The 19,340-nt window shown below is 48.4% G+C and overlaps 1 protein-coding gene across 1 annotated transcript in view; it reads right to left on the bottom strand.

Annotated features, from left to right (window-relative positions):
* Positions 1-3,886: 3,886 nt before the first annotated feature.
* LOC123152923 (3-phosphoshikimate 1-carboxyvinyltransferase 2) overlaps positions 3,887-19,340 on the bottom strand; it is a 30,295-nt gene continuing 14,841 nt past the window's right edge. The window contains exons 8-10 of the mRNA XM_044572292.1: positions 6,303-6,364; positions 6,002-6,208; positions 3,887-4,105 (exon numbers count right to left, since the gene is read on the bottom strand). Coding sequence (XP_044428227.1) covers positions 3,887-4,105; positions 6,002-6,208; positions 6,303-6,364 — 488 coding nt within the window. The remainder of the gene's footprint in view (positions 4,106-6,001; positions 6,209-6,302; positions 6,365-19,340) is intronic.

Here is a 19,340-nt window from a genome sequence, read left to right as displayed (position 1 = left end):
CTATTCGAAAAAACTGATTCATTAAAAAAATTCTGAACTAGTTTTGAAAGCGCTCACAAATGTTTAATACTTTAAACATTATTTTACAATTTATAATAAACAGAAAAGGAAGAAAAGAAAAAATAAAAGAAACTATGGTTTAAAACCATGCGCAAAAAAATACTACTGTTTTCGCACAAATAAAAATACTACTGTTTTCGCAAAAAGAAAAATACTACTGCCAGCTTAATTTGCTAGCACACGCGTTTTCAAAAAATGTGTCTGGGCCTGCTATAGTGTGGTGGCTTGCGTGCGCAAATTTTTCCTGGTGGTTGCGGGTTCGAAATTTGTCTGCACGCATTCTACAAATTCTGTTCGCACTTTTTATATTCCCATACATTGTTTTGAATATTTTTTTTATAAAATCGTGGACATATTTTGTAGAAACGAACCTTGATTTTTTAACTAGAACATTTTTTGAGTCGACGAGCGTTATATGTAAGATCATGCGCTTGTTCCGGTGGCTTGCTCGCGCAGGTATGTGCCATGGTGTGCAGGTTCGAATCCCAGAGCCCGCGCTATTTTCCTTTTTTCACGCCCCACTGGCATATGGGCTATAAACAGACGTCACGGCCCACGTTTTGTTCAGGCGGCTTGCGTTTTTTTTCTCGGCCCACGTGTCACCTACGCAAATACGACATACGTATGCAACTTGTAGAGTCAGGACTGTTGTCTCAACCTCAGGGACCGTATTGACCACGTATTTTTATGTACCGGGATCGTATTGAAGCAATACGCAAGTTACAGGATCAAGTTGGACGTCGCAGTGACTACGAGGACTATAGATGCAATTATCTCCGCAGCACAGTGACCTCGCATCGGCTTGGCGTTTCGAGAAAGAAGTATGAATATGTGATGTGATTTGATGCTTCTTGGATCTTTGTTGTGCAAAGACATGTAATCGTAAGAGGGTAAGCAACACTTTTTTTCCACGTTTTGATAGCTTTTGTTCATCGCAGGAAGCAATGTTTCTTTTTTCTTGCAACATGAACTGCGCCACTTTGGGTATTGTGTAAAAATAATTGCCAAAATGATCCGTATCTATTATAGAAGTCCACCACAAGGACTAAGCATCTCAAATATAATAAAAAAAATTACCGAGGTCCCCAGACCACCAAATGACCAATATCACCGCCACTACGAGTCACCGATGCGTCGTTGTCACCGCTCCCCTACCGAAACCGACTTGACCTTGTTGATGGCAATCGTGCACGCACGACGAGAAACCCTAACATGTAGTCATAACTCGTAAGACAACAAGAATTTGCACCGGAGTTTTGTCGACTATGTCGAAACAAACAAACTCAAGGAGGATCGAAGTCCCGAAGACAATCTCGAAGAAGAAGTGTTGCATCCATCCGAGTAGCCCGAGGACTAAAAATCCAGCCAACAGCAGAAGTGGAGGAGGCAGGATTCCTCTTCCCGCCATGGGCTGCCGGAGAGGCAGACAAAGAGGAGGTGAATCCGTGGGCTCCCCAGCAAAGCTTGGAAGGGTGAGCTTACCCTAGTAGTCGAGGGGATGGGAAGGAAACACTTGGTGCATAGTACTGTGCAATGTTCTTTGTGCAAGTTGCACTGTTTTCTTACCTAATGGTTTCCTTATCTAGCATGCATGGCATTGAAGTAGACAATTGTTGAAGGACTAAAGTTGATGTTGCTGAAGGATTTCTCTCGACTAGTCTTACTGAAGCTCAAGTTGAATCTCCATTGGATAAACACCTCTTCTGGTATCATCATCTTTTGTTCACAACGAACAAGCAACAGATTGGAGAATAAAACGTTACAACAAACCTTTTGTTAGCAAACCTAGATGGAGGATCACTCTATTGTAAAGAGAGCACGAGACCCCTTTACATAGGGCTCGGAAAGGAGTTATACTAGATGTGTGCAGGGAGCTAATAAAATTCCATTCTTCTTTATCTATACGATCTGTTATAGCTTGCTTTCCATAGCCAACATATTGACCTGATTCTCCAGGAAAGAGTTGTTGGCATCTCAACACAAGAAGGTAGAGAAGATTCTCAGGCGCATATGTGTCGAGGGCAAGAAGGCCAGCTTTCCTTGAGAAGACGTTCTTCCTCTTTCGAATTATATGAATAACAGAAATCAATCCCCACTTATATTAACTTCATGAGTGAAGTGATACACTCTCCCTCGATATTGTCATTGCTTCCATCCAAATAAAATAATTAGATTTGTTTCATTTCCTCGAGGGAACTCATACATTGGATGAGGATTCCTACAACAGTACAAAGATTTGTTTCTCCTCATGACTGTAATAAACCTGCTCGTGATCCATCCATGGAAGTCATGCTATGTGGTTGCGCTACATACCAGATTTTGTAGCTTGTTTGATGATCGGTGATTTAGTCATGGAGGAGTGTACCGGATGAGAGCCTATTATGTGGCGAATATATGATTTTACTATGCATAAAGGTGAAGATAGCAAATCAAAGCTGGCTAGAGATGTGTAGCCCATGTGCTAAAATAGTACCGAAAGCACACAAAAGACATGCAATGTGGCGGGCCAGCGTACCACCTTCATGTCACCATACCCAACCAATAAATACTAGTTTATCTCATACATGTCGACTCCAAATCTAGTTTCCTTTAGCAACGATGGACAAAGATCAACCTCTCACGTGCTTCTTAGCTGCAATTCCTATTTCCTCTATCAACAAATACCACCCATATATAGAGGGTGAAAAGGGTCGGCTACAAATTGTGTAGGCTTGAAAGGCACCAGGAAATATTTTATGGTTATGAGGTGGAGTTTGTTAACCAGTTCATTTTTTTGATCTCGCATTAGTGAAGATGGTAGTGATCGCCCGGGACCGGAAGAGACCTTTGCGGGCTAGCCAATGTGGGAGATAAGTATAGTCCCTGCCTTGTGGTGAAGTCACACTCACTGACCCTAAATACGCACATCCAAACATGAGGTTCCACCTCCACACGCTAGAGTATTTGTTTTGTGCAAGATAGAAAATTGCACATCCCGACATGACGCGATTGTTTTTTCCTCAATACGAACTGGCCCACTTGTGAACGCTAACTATTTCACCCAGTACATTAGTAATACCATTACGAACACTAATTAATGTTCCATAGCATGCTTAACTCATAATGCAACAACTTCTGTCAAAAAAACTCATAATGCAACAACAGTGAACACCGATCTTCAATGCCAGTGGCGTGCTCTTCCTCCGTAGGATCTCACATGGAGAATCCGTACCTGAACTGTTTCATTTAGGTGCTCTTCCTTCGTAGGATCTCTCAAAGAGAATATGTACCTAAATTGTTTCATTTAGGTTTGAGTATTAGAGTATCTACAGTTGGACTTAACAAATCAAGCCCCTAAATGTTCATGGAAGCGCCCGGTCAGTGCCCTGGTGTGTTCATTTTGAGCCCCTATTTATCCGCCCATACAGACATACTCTTTATTTTCTCCGCATGCTACATGACGGACTGATCGGGCGCGTCCATGGATGTTTGCGCCCATGGATGTTTGAGGAGACTGGCTGTAGATGCTCTTATATTTCAAGCACTCAGTTGAGAGAGCTGTGATGTTCTTTGCGCGAGGGAATGTTGGCTCCTTTCCTAGAGCTTGCATGCTGAAGATCCTGCTCGACCAGTAGCATGACATCAAAGCTCACTGAACGGTAATTTATTTATTATTCATAATATGAATAGTGTTCAATACATTTCATTTTACCTCAGGGCTGACACACTACAAAACTAATATTACATACTCATACACCATCTCGCGACAAGACGAAAAAGACAAAAAATCCTCAAACCACGGACAGGTTACAAAAGTACAAGCGCAATTCGCCAAAGATTCTCCGACCTAGTTCTTCATGAAGGTGCTTAGCACATCAAAGTAGTTGGGGAAGGTCTTTCGGGTGCACCCGGGGTCCCTGATGGTGACTGGCACCTCGGTGCAGGCCGCCAGGGAGAAGGCCATCGCCATCCGGTGGTCGTCATAGGTGTCGATCGCCATGACATTCAGTTTCTCCGGCGGCGTGATGATGCAGTAGTCCGGGCCTTCCTCCACCGTTGCTCCCAGCTATAGGGCACAAGACAGGTCAGATTAAGCACCAAGGGGTGCAACAGGAGAAACAGATTGAGGAAGATAAGGTTACAACAAATCTTTTCTTATGCAAACATGGATGGGGGATCACCCTCATTGTAAAGAGAACATGACACCCTTTTACGCAATGGATCAGAAATGAATTATACTGGATGTGTGCAAAGAGCTCAATAACTCCATTCTTCCTTATCTATATGATATGATATAGCTTGTTTTCCCTAGCCAGCATATTGACCCAATTCCCTGGGAAAGAGTTGTGGCATCTCAATGCAAGAATGTAGAGAAGAATCTCAGATGCATATGTATCGAGAGTGAGAAGGCTAGTTTTCCTCGAGAAAACGACATTACTCTTTTGAATTATGTGAATAATATAAATGAATCCTCACTTGTGTTAACTTCATGAGTGAAGTGATACACTCCCCCTCGATACTATGACTGCTTCTATCAAAATAACTAATTGGATTTGTTTCCTCACTTTCGATTTGTTTCCCCCATTTCCTCCAGGGGATTCATACATTGGATGAGGATTCCTACAATGGTCCATTCAAGTCAATCAAACCATTAGGGTGAGTTACCCTCATGATTGTAGTAAACTTGCTCATGATTTCACATCTTTGTGTGTTGGTGTCGTCCATGGAAGCCATGCTATGTGGTTGCCCTACATACCAGATTTTGTAGCCTGTTTGAGGACATGTGATTTGGCCGTGGAGGAGTGGAACCGATGAGAGCCTATGATGTGGCGAATATATGATTTTACTACGCATAAATGTGAAAGTGAAGATAGCAAATCAAAGCTGACTAGAGATATGTAGCCCATGTGCTAAAATATTACTGAAAGCACACAAAAGATATGCAATGCGGTGGGCCAGCGAGGCACCTTCATGTCACCATACCCAACAAATAAATACCAGTCTCTCCCGTGCCTCCTGACTCCAATTTCAATTTCCTTTGGCAACGATGGACGGAGATCAATCTCTCGTGTGCCTCTTAGTTCTGGTTCCTATTTCCTCTGACAACAAAAGACAGGCGAAAGTGATCATTATAAAGTGTGTAGGCTTGGAAGGCATCAGGAATGATTTTACGATAATTAAGTGGAGTATGTTAACCAGTCCAATTCTTAGAGCTCACTTCAGTGACGAGGACAGTGATTATTCCGGACTGGAATAGACCTTTGCGGGCAAGTCGCGATGGAAGACAAATATAGTCCCTGCTGAACAATGGCGCGACACTCACTAACCCGAAATACACACATCCCGACATGTGCGCTACAGTGTTTGCTTTATGTAGGATAGGAATTTTTCATCACATGATGTAATTGTTCCTTTCGCAACACAAACTGGGCCCACTTGTTTACACCAACTATTTCGCCCAGCACATTAGTAGTATCTGTTGAAATGCCATACTAAGTAAGCTTCCATAGCATGCCTAACGCACAATCAACAACAATGAGCACCATTTCAAAAAAAAAAAACAATGAGCACTGATCTTCTATGCCGATAGCGCGCTCTCCCTCCATAGGATCTCGTGTTGAGATCCATACCTGAACTATTTCATTTAGGTTTGAGTAATTATATTTCATGCATTAGGGAATGCTACCCCCTTTCATATAGCTTGCATGCTAAAGATCCCCCTCGACCAGCAGCATTTGCATCTACTCCTAGATCACAGAACGGTAACTTATTTCTTATTCAAAAAAACGAAAACAGTGTGCAATACATTTCATTTTACCTCAAGGTGCACACGCTACAAAACTAATATTACAGACTCATACACCATCTCGCGACAAGACTAAGACAAAATTTCCTCAAACCATGGACAGGCTACAAAGTACAAGCGCAATTCGTTGTTGATTTTCCCAGCCTAGTTCTTCACGAAGGTGCTTAGCACATCAAAGTAGTTGGGGAACGTCTTGCGGGTGCACCCGGGGTCCCTGATGGTGACTGGTACCTCGGCACAGGCCGCCAGGGAGAAGGCCATCGCCATCCGGTGGTCGTCGTAGGTGTCGATGGCCGTGACGTTCAGCTTCTCCGGTGGCGTAATGATGCAGTAGTCCGGGCCTTCCTCCACCGTTGCTCCCAGCTATATGGCACAGGACACAGGACAGATAAGATAAAAGCATCTGGGATGCAACAGGAGGCTGAGATATAAGAACAGGAGACATGTGTATAATTACCTTCGTCAGCTCGGTCCGGATCGCGACCATTCTTTCAGTTTCCTTCACTCTCCAGGAGGCAACTACAGAAGAGAATGAACAAGTGTCAGGACATAACAGGGTGAATTCGAGTCCTTTATCCCCTCCCTGATGCTACAGAGTAATCGCGACGCGCATGGTAGATTGCTAGGCACCGGTAGAAAAATGGCCTGTTGTCCCAGTTCGTAAGGGCCTTTTGTCCCGGTTCTGAAACCGGGACTAAAGGGTCGGTACTAATGCCCTGTCCCTTTAGTCCCGGTTCAATCCAGAACCGGGACAGATGGGCCTCCACGTGGCCTGTGCGCGGAGCCCAGGCAGGAGACCCTTTGGTCCCGGTTAGTGGCACCAACCGGGACCAATAGGCATCCACGCGTCAGCATTTCTGTGGTTAGGGTTTTTGTTTTTTTTTTGAAAGGGGGGGGGGGGTTGGGGGTTTTGGGGGGTTAATTAGGTGTTTCATATATTGTGTTAGCTAGCTATAATTAATAGAGAGAAGTGTCCTCTCTTATGTCCATGCTTGGTCGACGCTACGTACTATACATACGTATAGAGAGGACTAGACACGCTAGCTAGCTAGTAAGCAAACGAAGGAAACAGAAGATCGTCATGAACATATATGCATACAGAGAGAAGTGATATCGACCACCTCTCCTTCTCCGAGAGATTGGTCGAACAACAAGTTCTCGTATATCTATCCGACACTACCGGCTACATATGTACAATAATTATCTCTTACAAATATAATCATACGGACTCAGGGTCCACATAGTATTCTCCGTCTTCAGGGATCTCGTGGTCAAGAAAGAATGCCGCCAATTCCTCTTGAATTGCTCGCATGCGAGCTGGTGCTAGGAGTTCATCCCGCTTCCGAAACATCTAATTTAAAGAAGGGGGTCAATACATATATATATGAATGAATGAAACTCAACATAAATGATGGTAATAAAATAAAATTGTGAATGTTGTTATTTACGTACTTCATATTGTTCGTCAGTGTAGCCCCGCTCACAGGTCGTGTGGCGGATGGACTCGCAAACGTAGTATCCACAGAAATCATTCCCTTGTTCCTGCCACAACCACTTTACAAGAAATAAAGGTCAATCAAACTGATAAGCAAGAATGTCAAATGGTATTGATAAAATTAGCGCTTGAATGACTAGTAGATGCGCGGAACATGCTACTATAGTACTTACTTTCGGGTGTCTAAATTGCAGCTCCTTCGGCAGTCCCGGAGCTTTTCTGGTGAATTTTCTTCAAACCCTGCCGGACAAAGAAAACAATTACTTGATATATCAGGAAATGAACAAAGTTGCTGATATGGTGGATAATGATCGATTTAACTTACTTCTCGAGTATTTGAGTCATGTTTGCATAGTCCTGAGGATCTTTTCGTCTTGAGTCTAAGACGGTTACTAGTCCGTGCTCAAGCTTAATCTCTAGGAGAATATAGTAGAAACTGCACACGCATGCATAACTCATCAATTACATTACTATAACCTTGACTAATATATAAGGGAAACCGAATACGCACAAGACAGTAACACTCACTTGAAATTGTAAGGAAAGAGTATTATATCTTTGTTTTCATTTATCACCAACGATCGTAGCAAGTTGGCCTCGGTAGCTGCGGCATGAAATTTAACCTGAGTTGCATCTATGAGATATGTGTTAATGAACCCAATATCATCGACTTGTCTTTTCTTCAATTCGGCGATCTTCAATCTGCATAATATAGTGATGATGATTATAAATACATGCAATGAAAGAGCTGAGCTATATAGAGAGACTTAATGACAGAAGTAGTACTACTTACAGACAGTAGCAGGCAACCGTTGTTTTATCGAGGGCCAATTGATTGAAAAACTGATAAAACTCCTCAAATGGAACAGGCAACAGTTCAATTCCAACGAGGTCATGCTCCTTTTTTACTTTCACATACAAAGTACTTCTCCCCCCAGAGTCTCTGCAGATTTTCAAGTACCAATCATGCAATCTTCGCATCATCGTTGATAGAGATCTTTCATCTTTGATGAGAGGCTTCACGTACTCGTATCTTTATATCTGCACCTCCATGGGTTCATAATGTACATCGTCGGGCAGGTAATCTGCAAGATTGCTATAACCGGGCACCATCCTCGGATCATTAGCGACGTTGTGGCTAGGCACCTTGAGCGGGGGGCACGATTGCTTCGCTTGTTCGCCGAGCTTGGAAATTTGTTTCCCAGCTCGTCGTTCTTTCAGCCTTTGATCACTGACAGTACTTCCCGACCGCTCCGCTTTGGCAAATTCCTTTCCAATAATACGCTCATAGTTTCCTTTCGGCGGAGACTTGGGTGGTTTTGTCAGGGCAGCCAGAGTGCGCTTCACTTTCACCGGATCTACCTTCTCCTCCGGAAGTGGATGTCTCTTTGCTTTCAACCCTTGAAACCAGTCATCCACTTTGGTTCGTGCGATCTCGGCGTTCTCCTCCGGGGTCCTTGTCGTGGTTCTAAGCCTGACAGTAGAGTGGGGGGTAGGTATGGAGAGGCAAGGTCCTAGCTATGGAGAGGTTGTAAGCACAAAGGATGTACGAGTTCAGGCCCTTCTCGGAAGAAGTAACAGCCCTACGTCTCGGAGCCCGGAGGCGGTCGAGTGGATTATGAATGTATGGATTACAAGGTGCCGAACCCCTCTGCCTGTGGAGGGGGGTGGCTTATATAGAGTGCGCCAGGACCCCAGCCAGCCCACGTAGGAGAGGGTTTAAGGTGAGTTAAGTCTGGGGCGTTACTGGTAACGCCCCACATAAAGGCCTTTACTATAATAAAGTCTACTTGATTACAGGCCGTTGCAGTGCAGAGTGCCTCTTGACCTCCTGGTGGTCGAGTGAGTCTTCGTGGTCGAGTCCTTCAGGCCAGTCGAGTGAATCCTCGTTGGTCGACTGGAAGGCGACCTCTTCTAAGGATGTCCTGGGGTAAGTTACTTGGATCAGGTCCATGACCCTACCCTAGGTACATAACCCCATCATTAGCCCCCGAATGGATTGAGGCTTCGAGTGAAGAAGGAGTTGATGTCGTTTCCGATTAATCTTTGTGCTCAGGTTGTGCGCTGTTCTGGACCAAAGAATCCCTTCGTTGACAGGGAGCAATTTGCCTTCAGTCGACTCGATCCATTCTGTTTTTGCGTCGAGTGATCTTTCGGGCTTCGACGATCTCCGAGCGACGGATCGCCGGAAACACCGCGTCTGACAGACTGATTTGTTGCTCGCGGATTCCGCGGGATGCGAAATTTGGGGGCGCGCGCGAAGCGGGGCGGACCGCGGCGTTCGGATGGGACGGGGCATAGACGCCTCGATCTCCGCGCCGCCTTTTTCGCCACGTATCCAGCCTGCATAACTGCTCTCAGATATGATTAGATCGACCGGGCCCACATGTCAGCCACTCGGAAGGGACCTTATAAATGCGCCCGGCGAGGATTTCTGTGCTGCGCCCCAGCATTCTCCCTCTCTCTCTGCTTCCTTCTCCCAGCTCAGCGTGCTCGCTCTCGCCCCCGCACCACTTCCCTTCGCGCATCTCTCCGGCGACCATGGCCAAGGAGAAGACGGCGGCGCTGGAGCGCGCCAAGAAGGCGTCGGCGTCGGAGAAGGCGAAGGGGAGATCCACCAGCCGCGGAGGGTCCTCGTCCAGATCCCGCCTGCCGAAGGGCTGGGTCCAAGGAGACTGGATCCAGTCGACCATCACAGAGAAGGACCTCCTCGACATGGCCAACGAGGGCTTGATCCCTCACGGAGCTGCGAGGTTGCCGGGGAAGGAGTGGCAGCCACAGCCAGAAGAGGGTGAGTGTGTGCTTTTGGCCACTCATGTTGATCGTGGGTTTTCCTTGCCGCCAAGTATTTTCTTTCGTGGCTTTTTGAACTTCTTCGGAGCGCAGCTCCACCACTTTACCCCAAACTCCATTGCCTATCTTGCTGCGTTCGTGTCCATGTGTGAGGGTTTCTTGGGCTGTCGACCGCACTGGGGTTTGTTCAAACATATATTCACGTGTCGATCTCAGACCGTGAAGAAGGCGAGCCCAGGTGATGAGAGAACCCGAGTCGTCCAAATGTGCGGGGGCCTGGGGATTCAGGTGAGGAATAAGAGCACCTTCCCGCCCATGACCTTTCCCGAGTCCGTCAGAGGCTGGCAGTCGACTTGGTTCTACTGCCAGGTCCAGTCGACGCCAGGGCAGTCGAGTGGACTCCCTCCGTTCACCATGGACCGAGTGAGCAAGCCTTCCCCTCTGAAGCTGATTCCGGAGGAGAGAGCCGACGTGAAGATGTTGATGGAGCGCGTGGTGCAGTTGGTTCGGGAGGGAGTGACAGGCATGGACCTCTTGGAGGTTTTCCTCAGGCGTCGCATCCAGCCTCTCCAGTTCCGGAGCCACTGCATGTGGTTGTACTGTGGGACCGAAGACGAGACCAGAGTCCATCCAGAAGCAGTCGACGATGTCACTCTGGAAAGATGGATGGCGGTCGTCACCGGAAACAAGGACAACCCGCGCGGAGCCAGAAGGGTTCCTCCACTCGACCACAACAGCGACTCAAACAAGGTACACTTGCTCTGCTCTCTACTGCACCCTCGTCGTATTCATTTCTGTTAATCCTGCCGACTGGTCGACTGATTCTTGTCTGGGCATTTGTTAGGCCCTCACCGAGCTGTACTCGATGCCCAATGGGGCACAAGCTTCGACTGAGGAGGGCGAGGCGAGCGGAGGCGAGAGCCAGGAAGAGGAGGAATGGGACTCGGATGTCGCAGAGGACGATGACGACGATGATGATGATGATGTCAGTGATGAAGACGACGTCGAGGACGAGGAAGAGGAGGAGGAGGAGGTCGTGCCACCGCGCTCGGAAAGGTGGTCGAAGCTCGTCCACGACCCTTCGACTGAACGTGGCAAGGGGGTTGCGACGCAGTCGACCAAGCGCCCTAGGACCACCTCTCCAGCGCCGACTGAAAAGGCGCCGAAGCAGCCCAGGGCGGCCTCGTCGAAGCCGATCAAACTCTTGCCGAAGATGAAGGTGTCCATCCCTACCATATCAGGGTAACCGTGCTGCTCATATTTTCTTATTCTGTGTGAACTTTATTTCTGGTCGACGCTGAAGTTAGTCGACTGATCCTTTGGAGTTGCAGTGCTGCTACTTCTGAGACCTCGGCCCGGGCCGATGACCACGAGATGGAGGATGCGGCAACTTCGAACCCAGGTACTGTATTCTTAACACCGTTTTTAGTCGACTGACTCGCGACCTCTGATCCTGATTCTTCTTCGCAGCTCCGCCCAATACTGTTATCAATCTTCCTGATGACGACGAGGATGAAGAGCCGCTGAAGCACAGGAGGAGTCGGAAAGCGTCCGCCAGTAAGGTGCCTCAGGACGTGACGGCGCCTGAGATTCTGACTGTGGAGGAAGAGACCACCACTCGACACACGGTGTCCTTCGCAAATCCACTGACGAGTGCTCAGCAGCCCTCCCTCTTCACGACGCACCACGTCCCAGAGGACCAAGCTGGCGCAGCGAAGGAGGCAATACGCCAGGCGGGACTCATGATGGAGCAGCTGAAGACCATCCGGGACGCGAGCCAGGCAGCTTATGACGCCAGTTCTGCCCTCCAAAGCAATGTCCAGGTCAGTCGACCGCTGTTTGTTCTGTTGGATATGCTACCAAAAACTTTTCTTTTCCGGAATTTATATTAGTCACCCACTGGGTGTGTCGAATAAACTCCGTGTTAGCGGGGGCACGCTGAGTGCACCCGCTGGGTGTAGTCCCCAAGGCTAAGGTCGACTGCTGGCAGTCGGCCTTAGGCTTTATGATGTCAATCTTTCTGTCAGTCGACTGGTCGACTGGATTTCACAAACCGGTGGGGGCACGCTGAGTGCACCCACTGGGTGTAGTCCCCAAGGCTAAGGTCGACTGCTGGCAGTCGGCCTTAGGCTTTATAATGTCAATCTTTCTGTCAGTCGACTGGTCGACTGGATTTCACAAACCGGTGGGGGCACGCTGAGTGCACCCACTGGGTGTAGTCCCCGAGACTGTGGTCGACTGCTTGCAGTTGATCACAGTCTTAGAGAATGCATCTCGCACACTTTTTTTTTTGAGGTCGACTGGTCGACTTTGTCTTCAACAGGATTAGTGGGGGCACGCTGAGTGCACCCACTGGGTGTAGTCCCCGAGACTACGGTCGAATGCTTGTATTCGGCTGTAGTCTTAGAAACGTGTGTTTTTCCTTTTTCACTCGGAAGTGAATTATATTTGACATTTAGTCGATTGGTTCTTCGCAGAACTCTTGTGATCTTGTGGCTCGCTACTCAGAGCTGGAACAAAACATACTCAAGTCGAGCTGAGCTTGAAGCTGGTTCAGGAGAAGCTGACAAAGGCAAAGGAGGAGACCGAAGGTATGTTTGGTGAGACCCTGACGACTGCTTTTCCCCTTGCTTGTTTCAAATCTGATCTTGCTGTAACTTGCAGGTAAGGTAAGGGAGGCCCAGCAGAAGAAAGACCTTGAGCTAGCTGAGAAGATCAAGCTTGCTGACGAGAAGTTAGCTTCAGTCACCAAGCTCGAACAAGACAATACCAATCTGAAAGCTGCTCTTGGGATTGCCAACAAGGAGGTCAGTCGACTGAAAACTGACAAAGCTGCCCTGACCGACCAAGTCAGCAAATTGACTGAGAAGAAAACTGAACTGGAGGCCTTCCTGAGTGGCCTTGCCAAGAAGCTGTTTCTTATGCTTGAAGGTAAACCTCCATGTTTGGCAAATATTTCCAATTGTGGCTTTTTCCATTCGACTATCTCCTTGACTTAGTGATCACCCTTGCAGAATTTTGTCAAAACTTTGAAGAAGAAACCAGCCGACTGGAGCCAAACCTTGACCCCGTCAATTCTCCGGTGAACGACGAAGTTGCCATGGATGTTTTCCGACTGGAGTCTCGTGTTGCAGCTGTCGTGGACTATCTCGCAAGGCTGAAGGCCGCCACATCTCGCATCGACTCGACGCTCTGGCCTGAGGAGACACTTCAGAATGACCTTGAGTCGCTGATGGCCCGCTTGAACACGATCCCTGGTCGAGTGCAGGAGTGGAAGAAGTCCTCGGCTCGGTGTGGTGCAGATGTCGCTCTGTGTCTGGCCCGAGTCCACTGCAAAGATGCGCGAGAAGAGAAGCTGGCGGCCCTTCGGGTGGCCAATACCAAGAAGCACGACTTCAGGTCCTTTATGGAGACTTTCCTTGCAGCTGCCACTCGGATCGCCGACGGAATTGACCTTGATGAATTTGTTGCACCTTCCAGCCCTCCACAGGAGGGGTAAAAAACTTCTTCTGGCTCGACGCTTTAAATTTGCCTCGGTATGCCGAGTGGAATTGTAACCGACAAACTTTAACAGGCTTGACGCCTGAGCACTTTCGGTTCCTTTAGATATCGATTCAAACTTGAATTTGGTGCTTGAATACGATTGCCTTCGGCTCGGAATGTCTTTTGCAGGTTCAAAGCAAGGTGCCTGTGCTGCAATCGACTTATTCTTTAGTCTACTTAGGCGAGCACTGGGCTGCAGCTAAGCCCCCCGAGTGAGAGGGTTGCTCTCCACTCGGCAGGATTTTTATACCTTAGGCGAGCACAGGGCTGCAGCTAAGCCTCCGAGTGAGAGGGTTGCTCTTCACTCGGTAGGATTTTGATAACTTAGGCGAGCACGAGGCTGCAGCTAAGCCTCCGAGTGAGAGGATTGCTCTTCACTCGGTAGGATTTTCATAACTTAGGCGAGCACGAGGCTGCAGCTAGGCCTCCGAGTGGAAGGCTGGCTTACCACTCGGTAGGATTTTGATAACTTAGACAAGCACATGGCTGCAGCTAAGCCCCCGAGTGAGAGGATTGCTCTTCACTCGGCAGGATTTTGATAACTTAGGCGAGTGCTTGCACTGCAGCTAAGCCCCCGAGTGAGAGGATTGCTCTTCACTCGGCAGGATTTTGATAACTTAGGCGAGTGCTTGCACTGCAGCTAAGCCCCCGAGTGGAGGGTTGCTCTCCACTCGGTAGGATTTTTATAACTTAGGCGAGTGCTTAGACTGCAGCTAAGCCTCCGAGTGGAAGGCTGGCTTACCACTCGGTAGGATTTTGATAACTTAGGCGAGCACGAGGCTGCAGCTAAGCCTCCGAGTGAGAGGATTGCTCTTCACTCGGTAGGATTTTCACGACTTAGGCGAGTGCTTGGACTGCAGCTAAGCCCCCGAGTGAGAGGGTTTCTCTTCACTCGGTAGGATTTTTATAACTTAGGCGAGCACAAGGCTGCAGCTAAGCCTCCGAGTGGAAGGCTGGCTTACCACTCGGTAGGAATTTGATAACTTAGGCGAAACGGATTCACAGCTAAGCCTCCGAGTGAGAGTCTGGCTCGCCACTCGGCAGGATTTTGATAACTTAGGCGAGTGCTTGCACTGCAGCTAAGCCCCCGAGTGGGAGGGTTGCTCCCCACTCGGTAGGATTTTTATAACTTAGGCGAGTGCTCAGACTGCAGCTAAGCCTCCGAGTGGAAGGCTGGCTTACCACTCGGTAGGATTTTTATAACTTAGGCGAGCACGAGGCTGCAGCTAAGCCTCCGAGTGAGAGGATTGCTCTTCACTCGGTAGGATTTTTATAACTTAGGCGAGCACAGGGCTGCAGCTAAGCCCCCGAGTGGGAGGGTTGCTCTTCACTCGGTAGGATTTTTTACAACTTAGGCGAGCACGAGGCTGCAGCTAAGCCTCCGAGTGGAAGTCAGGCTTACCACTCGGTAGGATTTTTATAACTTAGGCGAAACGGATTTGCAGCTAAGCCTCCGAGTGAGAGTCTGGCTCACCACTCGGTAGGATTTTTACAAACTTAGGCGAAACGGATTCGCGGCTAAGTCACCCACTGAGGGGGAATTTTATTGTGGACAAAAATAAAAAGTGACAGAAATTATGGAGGAACTATGACACTATTATTTTGAGGTCCATGAACTACAGAAGTACTTTGTTGCAACTCATCCGAGTGATAAAACTTAAGTGTAAAATGGGCGGAGTAGCTCCGCGTTCCAAGCTCGGGGCTCGTCGATATTATGCTCGACGTTGTAAAGACGGTACGCCCCGTTGTGGAGAACCTTGGTGACGATGAAGGGGCCTTCCCAAGAAGGAGCAAGCTTGTGTGGTTTGTGCTGATCCACTCGGAGAACCAAATCCCCTTCCTGGAAGGCTCGACCTCTCACATTTCGGGCGTGGAAACGGCGCAGATCTTGTTGGTAGATGGTCGACCGGATCAGAGCCATCTCCCTTTCTTCCTCTAAAAGGTCGACTGCGTCCTGCCGCGCTTGTTCAGCTTCTGCTTCGTTGTAGATTTCAACTCGAGGAGCATTGTGGAGAAGATCACTCGGCAAGACTGCTTCAGCTCCATAGACCAAGAAGAATGGAGTTCTTCCGGTCGACCGATTAGGCGTGGTCCGCAGTCCCCAGAGTACAGATGGAAGTTCGTCGACCCAAGCTCCAGCCGCGTGTTTGAGATCACGCATCAGTCGAGGCTTCAGTCCCTTGAGAATCAGTCCATTAGCTCGCTCTGCTTGTCCATTCGACTGCGGATGGGCGACTGATGCGTAGTCGACCCGTGTGCCCTGGGAGTCGCAGAAAGCTCTGAATTCCTCTGAGTCAAAGTTCGACCCATTATCCGTAATGATGCTGTGCGGGACTCCATATCTGAATATTAGTTCCCTGATGAAGCTAACAGCAGTACCGGTGTCAAGGCTCTTGATTGGTTTAGCCTCGATCCACTTGGTGAACTTGTCGACTGCCACCAGTACATGCGTGAAGCCACTTCGTCCTGTTCTCAAAGGACCGATCATGTCCAGCCCCCAAACTGCAAAAGGCCAGACGAGTGGGATGGTCTTCAAAGCTGACGCAGGCTTGTGCGACATATTCGAGTAGAACTGACATCCCTCGCACTTATCTACTATCTCTTTTGCCATCTCATTCGCCTTGGGCCAGTAAAATCCGGCTCGGTATGCTTTGGCCACGATGGTCCGAGAGGACGCATGATGACCACAGGTCCCCGAGTGAATATCATTGAGGATGAGTCGACCTTCTTCTGGTGTTATGCACTTCTGACCGACTCCAGTCGCGCTTTCTCTGTATAATTGTCCTTTGATTACGGTAAAGGCCTTAGATCGACGGACGATCTGTCGAGCCTCTTCCTCATCCTCCGGAAGCTCTTTCCTCAAGATATATGCGACATACGGAATCGTCCAGTCGGGAATGACCACCAAAACCTCCATGATCAAGTCGACCACCGCTGGGACTTCAACTTCAGTCGGATCTGTGGCGCTCTTGGGCTGCGGAGTTTCTTCGGTGAAAGGATCTTCTTTGACTGACGGAGTGTGTATATGCTCCAAGAACACACCACTCGGAATGGCTTCTCTCTTGGAACCTATCTTTGCTAGATCATCAGCTGCTTGATTTTTCAGTCGGGGTATATGATGGAGCTCCAACCCCTCGAACTTCTTCTCCAGCTTCCTCACTGCACTGCAGTATCCAGTCATGGCTGGGCTTCTCACGTCCCACTCTTTCATCACCTGATTGACCACTAAATCCGAGTCGCCATAGACCATTAGGCGACGGACGCCGAGTGAAATGGCCATGCGCAACCCATATAGGAGGGCCTCATATTCTGCCTCATTGTTGGAGGAATCAAAGTGAATCTGGAGCACATATCTGAGCTTATCTCCTCTGGGGGAAACCAGGACAACCCCAGCACCGGAACCATTCAACATCTTAGAGCCATCGAAAAACATGGTCCAATGCTCCGAGTGAACTTCAGTCGGCTGCTGTTGTTCAATCCACTCGGCGAGGAAATCTGCTATCGCCTGGGACTTAATGGCTTTCTTTGCCTCAAACTTGATATCAAGGGGAAGAAGTTCAATCGCCCATTTGGCCACTCGACCAGTTGCATCTCTGTTGTGCAAAATCTCTGATAGTGGAGCGTCGCTGACGACTGTGATGGAATGGTCAGAGAAATAATGAGCAACCTTCTTTGTGGTCATGTATATTCCATACACAAGCTTCTGATAATGAGGATATCTCTGCTTGGATGGAGTCAAGACTTCAGACAAATAATACACTGGGCGCTGAACTTTGAGAGCTTTTCCTTCTTCTTCCCGCTCGACCGTTAGCACAGTACTGACGACTTGTCCTGTGGCTGCGATGTAGAGCAACAGAGGCTCTTTGCTGATTGGAGCAGCAAGCACCGGCTGGGTGGAGAGCAGAGCTTTTAGCTCGGCAAACGCTGCATCAGCTTCTGGAGTCCACTCGAACTTGTCAGCCTTCTTCATCAGTCGGTAAAGAGGCAGTGCCTTTTCACCGAGTCGTGAGATGAATCGACTTAATGCGGCCAAGCATCCAGTAAGCTTCTGGACATCGTGCACTCGCACAGGGCGTTTCATTCGGAGAATAGTGCCAATCTTCTCTGGGTTAGCGTCGATTCCCCGTTCGGAAACGAGAAAACCGAGTAACTTGCCACCAGGAACTCCAAATGTGCACTTTGATGGATTGAGCTTGATATCATACCTTCTGAGGTTGGCAAATGTTTCGGCGAGGTCAGCGAGCAGGTCGGAACCTTTTCGTGACTTGACAACAATATCATCCATATAAGCTTCCACATTCCGACTGATTTGGGTGAGTAGACACTTCTGAATCATTCGCATAAATGTGGCTCCGGCATTCTTGAGGCCGAATGGCATGGTGATATAGCAGAAGCACCCGAATGGAGTGATGAAAGCTGTTTTTACCTCATCGGGCCCGTACAGACGGATCTGGTGGTACCCGGAGTAAGCATCTAAAAAAGACAACCTCTCGCATCCCGCGGTCGAGTCAACAATTTGATCTATGCGAGGGAGAGGAAAGTGATCTTTCGGGCAGGCCCGGTTGATGTGCTTGAAATCAATGCACATTCGGAGCGACTTGTCCTTCTTAGGAACCATGACGACATTAGCGAGCCACTCGGAGTGGTATATCTCTCGGATAAATCCTGCCGCCAACAGTCGAGCCACTTCTTCACCGATGGCCTTTCTCTTCTGGACGGCGGACCGCCGAAGATGCTCTTTGACTGGTTTTGCAGACGAGTCGACTCTTAGGCGATGCTCAGCCAGTCCCCTGGGAACACCTGGCATGTCAGCGGGCTTCCATGCAAAAATGTCCCAGTTCTCACGGAGGAACTGGATGAGCGCTTCTTCCTATTTTGGGTCGAGTGTTGTGGAGATGCGGGTCGGAGCTGCTTCGGGGTCGGTCGGGTGAATGTGAACAGGCTTCGTCTCACCGGACGACTGGAATGCAGACTCTGTGGCGGGCTTCTTGGATCGCAGCAAGTCACTCGGATCTGCGTTTTGCTTGTATTCTTCGAACTCGACCGCTGTCACTTGGGAATCGGCAATCTTGGAGCCCTTCTGAAAGCACTCCTCTGCCTTTTTCCTATCACCGGTGACAGTGATCACACCTTTGGGACCGGGCATCTTCAATTTGAGGTACACGTAACATGGTCGAGCCATGAACCGTGCATAGGCTGGTCTCCCCAAAATGGCATGATATGCACTTTGAAAATCCACGACCTCAAACGTCAACTTTTCTTTGCGAAAATGCTTCGAATCACCAAACACTACGTCCAAAGCTATCTGGCCGAGTGACTCGGCCTTCTTCCCTGGTATAACTCCATGGAAGCTCATGTTACTAGTGCTCAGTCGGGACATCGGAATGCCCATACCTTTCAATGTGTCTGCATACAATAAGTTCAGCCCACTTCCACCATCCATCAGCACCTTTGTCAGTCGAGTGCCTTCGACAACTGGATCGACCACCAAAGCTTGCCTCCCGGGGGTGGCAATATGAGTCGGGTGATCAGATTGGTCGAATGTGATGGGTGTTTGAGACCACTTCAGATAATTTGCCTTTGCTGGGGCAACCATGTTCACCTCTCGGTTAATCACTTTCAGTCGACTTCTGCTTTCCACATCTGCAAAGATCATCAGAGTGG

This window comes from Triticum aestivum, chromosome 7A (assembly GCF_018294505.1).
Source record: "Triticum aestivum cultivar Chinese Spring chromosome 7A, IWGSC CS RefSeq v2.1, whole genome shotgun sequence".
Classification (NCBI taxonomy): domain Eukaryota; kingdom Viridiplantae; phylum Streptophyta; class Magnoliopsida; order Poales; family Poaceae; genus Triticum; species Triticum aestivum.
The sequence above is the reverse complement of the archived record's forward strand: the minus strand, read 5'-3'. Positions and strand labels throughout refer to the sequence as shown.